Consider the following 12,149-nt stretch of genomic DNA (forward strand, 5'->3'; position numbering starts at 1 on the left):
CAATGCACCTAGGTGTGAATAAGCCCTCATTGTGGCATGGTGTGTCCCTACCTACCATGACAAGGCACATACACACTTGGTTCTGTGTATAGAAAGTGTTTGGAGGGTTGTATGAGAGGAATGCTGCGTATTGTATGATGATGTATTACATGGTGACTGCCTCTACCTATCCCGGTAGTGAAGCTGTCGGCAGGGCAGGGCTGTCCCTCCCCCGGATGTGTGTGAGGTGGTGCGGTCTTGCAGGCAGTGCTGGGATTGAGGACTGGAAGAAGGAAGAAGGCGGGGGGAGGCCGCAGGGACTGGTCGCTTCCTCTCCCGGATTGTGTGTGTGCGGTGGACGGACTGTGACTTGGTGTGAGGGAGGACATGCCGACACAGAGGGACAGCACCATGTCCCAGCCAGCAGCAGCAGTAGATCATTCCCACCAGGTCCGGGTCAAGGCATACTTCAAAGGGTGAGTGTGCTCGGGGCAGGCTGGGAAAGCAGGGGATGGGTCGGGACAGGAAGAGATCTGAGGAGGGATCATCCTGTACAGGATCCTCATTGGAGGTGACACTTCCAGTAGAGTTCTAGATGATCTGTGGCTGATCTGGGGACACATGTGGACCACTTACTATGGGGACTCCTTTCACTGCTTCATCAAAGTCATAATAAACCCACCAATGGAATAGATTGCACGTGTTTGTTGGGCACAAGTTGTTGGCATGCTGCATTGTATTCTTTTTTTTATTTTTCTGTCCTGTGATATGCATTGTGATGACATGCGTTACCATTGTGGAAAAGTAGGGATTGCTCTTCCTTGTTTCCAGTACGTATTCATCAGCAGTGTAGAGTGCGCCCATTCACATCCATTGTTTTTACAGGTCTTCGCAATGCCATGCGTTCAAAAGAACGTGCCAAGACGTGAAGTGAACAGACCCTTGAAGTGGTGGCTGCATTCGTTTTCTTTGTGGTTTTTTTTCTTACCTGGTGACCTGGTTGGTAACACACTTCCTGTCTAAGCTCACCATACAATCTGATTGTACATTCTCCTCTATGGTCCCTTCCACACAGGGACGCCTCTGATGGAGTCCACCTGATCAGTGGGGAATCTATCCACTGATCCACCTCTGAGCAGCCTGGTCTTCTCTATGGGTGGATGTAAACAAACCGCCTGTCCGTTCACACCAGACTGCCTACCGATCTGATCCCCATCCGTCTGTTTTTATCGGGTGTCAACAGACGCATGTCCGTGACACCCACCTCTCCATAGAGGAAAATCGGTCCACTATAGTGACGCGTGTGACCCCTCTCTTCCAGGATACTTCGGCCAGCGCTTGCTGCCATTGCTTATTGGATGCCAGTCAGCTGCTGGTTCTCTATTAAGGATGAGCTCCGGTTTTTCCTCAAAGCCCACGTGCAGACCCCGCCAGGAAGTGAGACATTTCCCGATCTCTGCAGCTGCGCATTGAGGCAATGTCTCACTGCCTGTGATTAGCGCAGCACAGAAATGACCTCCTGGCGGGCTCTGCACGTGGGCTTTGCGAACACGCCGGCGCTCATCCTTATTCTCCAGTGCGCTCATTCCACAGAAGCTTGTTGGACAAGCAGCTGTACAGATGGGCCGAAAGTCAGCGGGTTTTTACTGTAATGGCTGATTTTGGCCGATATTTGTCCCGTGTGATGGGACTTTAGGCTGGCGCTGCATTATACAATCTGAGTGCACAATCAACTTTAGCGCTCCCAAAACGAAGTTATATGGGTACCTACCTAAACTAGCCAATCAACCTGCATCCATTCAGGCAGACCTTTGCACTACATAGTTGTTGGTAGATTTTAAGGTGACTGTACAATCAGATTGTAACTAAGGATGAGCTCCAGCGTGTTCGCATGGTACTCGTGCAGAGCCCGCCAGGAAGTCTTCACGGCGCTGCGCTAATCACAGCCAGAGACATTTCCTGATCTCTGCAGCCGAGCATCGGGACAATGTCTCTCTGGCTGTGATTAGCGCAGCGCCGTGCAGACTTCCTGGCGGGCTCTGCACGTGTACTATGCGAACACGCTGGAGCTCATCCTTAAAGCGGTGGTTCCCCCTTAAAACACATTTCTAACAATACATTTGGAAGACTGCTTACACTGCGGGTAGGCTGGCTTTTTTTTTTTTTTTCGTACATACCTCGATATCGCCGTTTCATCCCTCGACTTCCGGGTATGAGTCTTGTGGCGGTGGGCGTTCCTAGTTGATTGACGTTCCTCCGACCGATGCATACTTGACGTCACGACTTTCCGAAAGGAGCCGAACGTCGCTGCGCAGGCGCCGTATAGAGCCGACTCTATACGGCGCCTGCGCAATGACGTTCGGCTTTTGTCGGAAAGTCGTGACGCGCAGTATGCGCCGGTCGGAGGAACGTCAATCAACTAGGTCCAGCAAGACTCGTATCCGGAAGCCGAGGGATTAAAATGGCGATATACGATATGATCGAGGTATGTACGAAAAAAAAAGAAAAAGCCAGCCTACCCGCAGTGTAAGCAGTCTTCCGAATGTATTGTTAGAAATTTGTTTTAGGGGGAACCACCCCTTTAATTGTAACGTAAGTGGTGAGACTAAAGAGTATTTTTACTCGCCAACCCTATCCATTACTGATACCCGCATGCCCAGAGAATCCAGTTGTCCCGCTGAGATCCTCTAGTGTTCTGTCACCTCTCGGCCCGCATCGCCATATTGATCATCAAGGGGTCTGGCAGCTCTTCCTGGTTCTGTTGGTATGGCCTCCTGATGCGGCAGTGGCCCTCCCACTCCCCCTTTGTGATTGTGACAGTGCATATCCCACTAGGCAAAGGGAGGACAGTGCACGTCATTCACCTAGGTGAATGTTGTGCAACGGGGGACATGGTCACACTTTAAAAAAAAGAAAAGAAAACAGCCCTTTTCAGATAGCAGGGGGGAGGATGGGTGGATAAGACAAAAGTGCTTAAGGATGAAGATCGGCTTTAAAATGAAACTTCACCCAAAAAGGGAAGTTGTGTCAATCCTCTCCCACTAATGGGAACATTCTTTTCACCTACCCCAGCAGAGCAGAAGTTAGACCCCCACCTCCTGGGACATGTCACAGGTCTCGGGAGACTTCAGGACCATTAAGAAAGCACAGTGTGAGGCCGGATGTGAAACGCCGGGGAGCCACAGCCAGAACTCCTCTTTAGGATCTACCAACATCTATGTAATGCAAGGGCCTGCCTGATTGGAAAGATTAGGTAAGTCCTCATACTACATAGTTTTGGTACACCTAAAGTTGAGTGTAAAGGGATTGTATGGTGAGTCTTGGGGTGTCTCCATTCTGGATCGAGGTGCAACCACGTCATCCTTGGACAACACCATTGTCCATCTGTGGGGGGGGGGCAGTGTTAAAGTGGAGGTTCACCCTATAAATAAATTCTAACACTACATCCAGCACCGTGCTGCATATAAAATGACACTGACACTGATAGTGTTTAGCCGTGGAATTCACTGCGGCTTCCGGGTAGGGAATCCCGCGGGAGTGGGCGTTCCTATTGACATGCTAAACAACGGCGCACACAGCGCGTCACGACTTCCCGAAGGAAGGTCGGCTCGGCTCTATTCGGCACCGGTGCGCAGGCACAGAATAGAGCCGAGCCAACCCGAGCTTCTTTCGGGAAGTCGTGACGCGCTGTGTGCGCCGTCGTTTAGCATGTCAATAGGAACGCCCACTGCCGCGGGATTCCCTACCCGGAAGCCGCAGTGAATTCCACGGCTAAACGCTATCTACGGCAAAAAATAAATAAAGGTCAGTGTCATTTTATATGCAGCACGGTGCTGGATGTAGTGTTAGAATTTTTTTATTGGGTGAACCTCCACTTTAAGCCACATACACACTTACCAAAAGTCACCTGGTTTAGCAGGAATCGGCTCACTTTCTGTGTATGTTCAACAGAAGCCGGTCTACCGGTCATGCTGGAAGACCAGCAATCAATCAGCACATGCTGCAAGAGCTGATCAGTGTATTCTGGTTTGTTGACCTCTCTTGAATCTATGGGCTGCTGGATGTAAACAGACTTGTGTCTGTTGTTTACATCAGGCTACTTCCAATCCACCATTCGGAAAAGAATGCAGTCCTTTTTCCTTTATTTTTTTGCCAGACACGAATGGACCCGGAGGTATGTGGCTATGAGCAGACACATGTTTGTTTACATCAGCCTTCCCATAGTTTTGCATGAAGCTTCCAGTCTGGTCGGTCCCTCTGAAAAACGGACAGGTGGACTTGATCATAAAGCTCATGCGAAAGGTCCCTAAGCCCTGTTTCACATGGACTGCAGCTTAAATAAGAGCATTGTGAACAGCAAGCTTTAACAAAGCATTAGCAGAACTTTCGGCAAGCTTTGTTGAAGCTTTTAAAGAAGCTCCAGTATGTAAATGTTGAACACAGATCTAATGGGAGTGTTGATTGGCACTTTAAACAAGCTGCTAGCAGGCTTTCAACAAGCTTTAAGAAGTTCTGAAACCTGCTAGCAGCTTGTTTAAAGTGGTTTAATTTTATTTAAATGAATGAAAATCAACCCCTTTCAATGTAAATGATTTGTTTCAACTCTCCCATTGCTACTTTGTCTGGACAGTTTAGTCTGTTTTAGGAAGATGAAAAGTAACAGACTTACTGGCTCGATCACTGTAACCAGGTAGAAAGAAAACAAATGCAGCCACCAGATCTATTGGTGGATGTTGGATGCTTCAATCTTAAAGGGGTTGTAAAGGTACAATTTAATTTTTTCCCTAAATAGCTTCCTTTACCTTAGTGCAGTCCTCCTTCACTTACCTCATCCTTCCATTTTGCTTTTATATGTCCTTATTTCATCTGAGAAATCCTCACTTCCTGTTCTTCTGTCTGTAACTACACACAGTAATGCAAGGATTTCTCCCTGGTGTGGAGTGTCGTGGTCGCCCCCCCCCCCCTTGGACTACTGGAGAGTCAGGACACTCTCTAGGTTGCAGATAAAGGAGCTGTGTATTAGTGGGCATCCTGACTCTCCTGTAATCCAAGGGAGGGGGCGAGCACGACACTCCACACCAGGGAGAAAGCCTCACATTACTGTGTGTAGTTACAGACAGAAGAACAGGAAGTGAGGATTTCTCAGAAGAAATAAGGACATTTAAAAGCAAAATGGAAGGATGAGGTAAGTGAAGGAGGACTGCACTGAGGTAAAGGAAGCTATTTGGGGGGAAAAAATTGTACCTTTACAACCCCTTTAAGGTGAAAAACACAAAGCTTTACAACCCCTTTAATATCCAATTGATATATGATTCAATCAAAATGATTAAATCTGTAAACAATCAATAAATCCTTTCCAATCATATTAAACCAATTTAGATCAGATTCGATCAAACTGAGTCAATTGGAACATTATTGATCGTTTTGCATTGCTTTGGCAGTACTGAGATACTTTGTATATGATTGTATTTTGATTGATCAGATTTTGGGATTACGCAGTAGAGGCAGAGATACAGTTGATAACTTCAAATCCTAATTTATGGTCGTATCTTGACCTGCCACAGCACTGCGGCACATGCAGGCATGAAGATGTACGGGTTACATTGTGCCTGCTTCAGTTTCATAACAGAAAGCAGAAAATATGTTTGCTTGTTTTTGTTTTTGTTTATATAAATTAAAAAATCAAATACCACCAAAAAAAAGCTCTATTTGTGTGGAAAAAAAAATATGATATACATTTTATTTGCTTACAGTAGTTGCATGACCACACAATTGTCAGTTAAAGTAGCACAGTGCCGAATAGAAAAAAAATGGCCTGGTCATGAGGGGGGTAAAACCTTCCAGAGATCAAGTGTGTAACTACCCATCAAAATCCACTTCCCTGTGTGTATCGCATTGAATGGGGTTTTTGATTATTCCTATCAGAAATGTGTTTTTGATTTAAAACCTGCTTTAAACTTGATTTTTTTCCTCGTAGTATTTGCGAATGGATTTATATATATATCTGTGTGTGTATATTTATGTATATACTTTAATCACATTATTGATATTCTATGCTTTTTGTACTATGTTGTGCTAGATGTTGGTTGTTGCAGTCCCAGAGTCCCTGTTCTTCTTCTTTTTTTGCATGGTATGCGATTTGATTTATGAGAGTAAAGCCATACAGAGGTAAATTTGTTGCTTTGAACAGAAATTCAGAAAAATCTATCAGTGACTCAACAGATTTTGTTAGCCCTTAAAAATGTTGTTTGGTTGCCATGGCAATGATGTCAATTGTAACCTTCAGTTTTTTTTAGATGCACAGAGATGTAATGTTTAAGCCTGGGACACTACCACATATAAGACAATGGAAGTTCTACTTCCCAATAAAACTTTACTAACAAAAGTACAATTTTTTTCGAATGGAAACCACGTTTACTGTTAGAAATTCATTAGTTCAGATGATAAAGGAGAAACATATTCCATCCATCACCTTTTGATTTTTCTCACCACTACGGTTTAAAGCAGTCGGCATATTGACCCCATTCATTATTGGACATTTATTTTGAATGACATTTGAACCATGCATGGCTAGTTTAGGAGCCCGTCCACACTGTGCAGTGTCTGGAATTTCTGTACACCTGATCAATGCCAATCAGCGCAAGGGCATATAGAAATCAATTGTTTTGTCACACCATAATTGCACTATTGTTTATCAAATCAATATTTTCAGTAATCAAGTTCAGTTTAGTGCACACAAGCTCAATATACTACAAATTTCTTTGGTAGGATATAAAAGATGAAGCTGTGAATGGTAAATGGATATCAAATATGTCAAACCTCAAAATTGTGTGCGCCTGGAAAATTGTGAAAAACAATGGTACCCAAAGTTGTCTATATACGACTCTTTGAAAGCCAGTTTACAGCACATCAGTTTAGGGCCGAAACAAATAATCGATTATGAAATTAATTGATTACTAATTTCATAATCGGGCAGTAACATAATGGGGTTAAAAAAAAAAAAAAAAAAAAATTAGCCTTTTATGGTACAAAAAGAGGAAATTGCTACTGTAAATATTAATTTCACTGTTCCACAGTAAAAAATGAACCCCTTACAGTAGCGATTATTGCTCTTTTTGTACCATAAAGGGCTATTTTTTTTTTTCTAAGCCCATTATGTTGCTAAACATCTTCACACCTATGCGTTTTGTTAATGCTTTTTGCAGACACACACTACAGTTCATATAACCTGGTTTCCTATGGGACATGTTCACATCTGTGCTTTTTTCAGCTGCTGCGTGTTTGGAAAGGGCAAGGATTTTTTTTTTTAACACAAAACTGTGCTTTTTTTTTTTTGTTCAATCGACTTCAATGGAGAAGCTGCAGAAAAGCATGTCAATTTTAAAATGCAAATCGCAGCAAAATCCCTTTTTATTATTTTTTTTAATTTTTTTTTTTTTAAAGGTTATTAACCGATTATTCAGAACAATAATCGGCCAACTAATCGATTATGAAAATAATCGTTAGTTGCAGCCCTACATCAGTTTAGAGTTACCAGTGAATGACCCTAGAATTATTGCTCTCAATTGGCGTACGTGCCTTTTATGATAGAATAAAAATAATGCGCAACCTAAAAAATTGCATTAAAAAGTGAAAATATAAATGTGTGTGTGTGTGTGTATATGAAAAACGTGCCTTTACCTAGTGGCCCAATTGTCATTGCTTGCGTTCATACGTTTTGTTGGGTTGTTTCTATTTTATTTTGTTCAACTTTTTGTTTTTCATCTTTTTGCTATCACTAGGAGGCTGACAAGTCTCCCTATGTACTAGCATAGTGTAGGTCAGGTCACAGGTTCTCTTTTAGGTAATAGGGGTGTCTATCAGACCTCTAACGCTCTCTGTTTAAGCTGTTCGAACATAGACTTTCCTTTTGGCCAGAGCAGCTGGAAATTGACCCCTGCACCTGCGTGTTCGAGTAGTGAGCGCAAACATGCACATTCAGTGCCACTGCTTGTTAATGGCACCCCTATTGTGACCAGCAAAAATGCTTTATGTTGCGTTTTTAAGAAGGTTGAAAAAAACACACCAAGCTATGCACCAGTTTTTCGATGTGTGCTGCATATAGGGCAACCCATTCAAGTGCATGGGGGGGAACAGTGTGGAGCGCAGATGTGAATGGGGTCTTAGGCAGTTATTACAAGAACCACTTTACCTGCTGGGAGATTTCCCCTCATCTTTTGTTCCTGTGACATCTTAAAAATTGGATTTCACATCACTTCCTGTGTGGAAGACAATGGTCACTAGATCAAATAGAGAGGGTACATTTTGCCATCAGGGACATTGACAGAAATAAAACCTGTCTGAAATTCTAACTCTTTTATTTCCAAATTCGAAAAAAGTTTTGGCTTTACATACACTTTGAGGGCCATGGTAGGCAACACGTGGCTTCCTTGATGCCCGTATTAACCTTTGAAAACTTTCAGCACCATGTTGCAACCTCCATGCATTCTCTTGAATGGGCCATATTTGGTGGCAATACTGCCAGCTGACATGGGGTATCATTTTTGCTGTGGTTGCATAAAAATGCATTTCAAGTAGAAATCTCATTATTTGCTATGTGGCTGGTTCACATCTTTGTGTTGCAATGAACGTAGGACAGTGTGGATCTGGCCTGACCCCCAGATGATGTGTCATTACACGAAACGCGTCGGGGAGACTCCATTGCCGCCACATCTTTTACTACATGCGATGTAACTTCCATTTACATGTAAGTGCAATTGCTTATTAAAACCTTCGCTTTTTTTTACGGTATCACGCTATGTTGCCTCCTCTCTTCTCCATATCTTTTTACTGTTGAAAATACACCTGAGGGCAAGCTGTAAGCCATTTGGGCTAAGTGCATACTCATCATCTGGGCGAATGCTACTCTGTTGAAGAGCTATTGGTTGATCCTTTGTTCCTTGAGGAGTTTTCCATGATGTCCTTATTGGTTTAAGCCTGTTTGACTCATGAAATATATATTTCCTTGAGTCCATGATTTCTGGTAAGCCAGCATCCTTATCAGTGGAGGGTCATTTTATCGCACAAAGTCACATTGGTAGATTTATGTCTCATCACTTCAACGTTTGAGTTTCAACTGCACTTGTGACACGTGGTGGATGTTTTGTCACACTCAGATTTATATGGACATTTAATTATTTGGTTTATTCATTGTTCACCAGTTGCAATCATCTTGCAACCTTATTGGATTAATTTTATGTTTTGTTTGTTATTATTTCATTATTTATGCAATTTTTGAATATAAATATAAATATACACTCACCAACACATTAATATCTGCTTTTCTCAATTAGCTGTGTTAGCAGCTTCACTTTACATTAAGCAGCGCAGAGTTCTCCATTATACCAGCCTTTTGGCTCTAGCCTGAGGCCTGGTATATATAGCATCGAGTCAGATCTTTTGCTATGAACCGCTCAGCCATGTTTCACATACTTCACAAATTTTGTCCAATATTACTGGATTTCATTCAGAAGGGTACAATATGACATTGCCTGTTTCTCAGAGAACCCTGTACTGTACCTGTAAAAGAAAAAGTGCATTCACCCTATACCAGGGGTTGACAAATTTGCTTGGAATCTAGGAGCCAGGTAAAAAAGTTAGGAGCCAGAAAACGCGCCCCGTCCCGACGAGCTTGCGCGCAGAAGCGAACACATACGTGAGCAGCGCCCGCATAAGTAAACGGTGTTCAAACCACACGTGAGGTATCGCTGCGATTGGTAGAGCGAGAGCAATAATTCTAGCCCTAGACCTCCTCTGTAACTCAAAACATGCAACCTGTAGATTTTTTTTAAACGTCGCCTATGAAGATTTTAACATACATAGTGAGTGTAAATAGCAACACTTATGCAAAATTACTATTAAGTCCAATGAGATGTTGAAATGAGTTCCTTATGGGTTAACACCCATATGCAGCCCTATGGTGATCAGCTGGCGTTTTCTCCTCAAAAACTTCTCATTAGACAGACAATGACCTTTCCCATTAAAAGATCCAAGCAGAAAACCTCAATATAAGGGAAGAAAAAAGAAAGAGGACAAGCCTCATAGCACAATACTGTATAACAGAGGACAATGGACAAGAGACTACACCGACGGTAATGAACTCACAAAACCGCCGATTGACACAGGCTCTGAGATAGATTGCCGCTCAGTATGTTGGTCTCCTCACTAGGATCGAAGTCCCGTCAAACATAGGCTCCTCCCCCACGCGTTCCGTCACTAGGCACGTGACTTAGTCATGACTTAGCAGAGACCCATGACTAAGTCACGTGCCTAGTGACGGAACGCGTGGGGGAGGAGCCTATGTTTGACGGGACTTCGATCCTAGTGAGGAGACCAACATACTGAGCGGCAATCTATCTCAGAGCCTGTGTCAATCGGCGGTTTTGTGAGTTCATTACCGTCGGTGTAGTCTCTTGTCCATTGTCCTCTGTTATACAGTATTGTGCTATGAGGCTTGTCCTCTTTCTTTTTTCTTCCCTTATATTGAGGTTTTCTGCTTGGATCTTTTAATGGGAAAGGTCATTGTCTGTCTAATGAGAAGTTTTTGAGGAGAAAACGCCAGCTGATCACCATAGGGCTGCATATGGGTGTTAACCCATAAGGAACTCATTTCAACATCTCATTGGACTTAATAGTAATTTTGCATAAGTGTTGCTATTTACACTCACTATGTATGTTTTATATTACTAATATTTACACTGTACTCACTCAGCACTAGTTAACACTAGCGCTATCATTTACTCATTTCATATTAATTTGGTTTTGTTCACCTATTAGATACGCAGCTTTTGTTATTTGATATTTTTTGCTGTTTTTTCCACTTTTTTTGGTTTTATATATGGTAGCGCAGTAGTACCATTCCTCTTTTATGAAGATTTTAAAGGGTAAAAGTTTGTCGGCATTCCATGAGCGGACGCAATTTTGAAGCGTGACATGTTGGGTATGAATTTACTCGGCGTAACATTATCTTTCATAATATAAAAAAAAATGGGGATAACTTTACTGGTGTCTTATTTTTTAATGAAAAAAAGTGTAATTTTTTCACAAAAAAGTGCGCTTGTAAGACCGCTGCGCAAATACGGCGTGACAGAAAGTATTGCAACGATCGCCATTTTATTCTCTAGGGTGTTAGGATAAAAAATATATATAATGTTTGGGGGTTCTAATTAGAGGGAAGAAGATGGCAGTGAAAATAGTGAAAAACAACATTAGAATTGCTGTTTAACTTGTAATGTTTAACTTGTAATACCAACGGCCACCACCAGATGGCGCCAGCTCACATCTGGTGGTAATAACTTGTAATACCAACGGCTCACCACCAGATGGCCCCAGCTCAATAAAAAAAAAAAAAAATTTTTTTTTTTTTTTTTTTTTTCCCCCTTCCAATTCAAGTCGCCAGGACCCTATTTCTAGTCGCCATGGCGACCTGGCGCCCGGGATTTGTCGAGCCCTGCCCTATACAGTGATTTTCAGTGGCGACTGTGGTGCAATGAAGCTAATAGTCAACATCTGTACAAGTTACATCACCACCCTGGACTCAGTTTGATGCTTCATTTTGTACCTGTTCCTGGGGGAGAGGGAACAAACGCATTACCGTATATACTCGAGTGTAAGCCGAGTTTTCAGCCCTTTTTTTGGGGCTGAAAATACCCCCCCCCCCCCGGCTTATACTTGAGTCAGTGTACCAGAAGCGTCCATTGTTTAAAAGTCGCAGCTTCTCCCTGGTCCCTTCCGTGATGGGCGTTTCCCAGCAGACACTGTGTTCCGCCTATCATGGACGTTCTCTTGTCCGAGGATGAAAAGACGTCCGTGATTGGCGGAACACTGAACACAGTGTCTGCTGGGAAACGGAGTCCGAGGATGAGAAGACGTCCGTGATAGGCTGCTGGGAAACATCTAAAACGGAACAGGACCAGGAGTAGACCGCGACTTTTTTTTTTTTTTTTTTTTTCTTTTTTTTTTTTTTTTTTTTTTTTTTTTTGTATATATAAGTGTAAATATATACGGGTATGTTTCCACTATCTGCTTGACATAAGAGAATAAGGAAGACCTCGCAAAGTATATCCTTCTCGATTTTTACCCCCCCTTCCCCCCCCTCCCCCCCCCCCCTCCCCCCCGTCTCACCCCAGACG

The 12,149-nt window shown here is 43.0% G+C and overlaps 1 protein-coding gene across 1 annotated transcript in view; it reads left to right on the plus strand.

Moving 5' to 3' along the window:
- The first annotated feature begins 204 nt into the window (after nt 1–204).
- Nucleotides 205–12,149, plus strand: part of PRKCI (protein kinase C iota) — a 141,579-nt gene continuing 129,634 nt past the window's right edge. Inside the window, exon 1 of the mRNA XM_040349332.1 lies at nt 205–455. Within this exon, the coding sequence (XP_040205266.1) occupies nt 367–455 (89 nt within the window). The 5' untranslated portion in view covers nt 205–366. The remainder of the gene's footprint in view (nt 456–12,149) is intronic.

Source organism: Rana temporaria, chromosome 4, assembly GCF_905171775.1.
Source record: "Rana temporaria chromosome 4, aRanTem1.1, whole genome shotgun sequence".
Classification (NCBI taxonomy): Eukaryota; Metazoa; Chordata; class Amphibia; order Anura; family Ranidae; genus Rana; species Rana temporaria.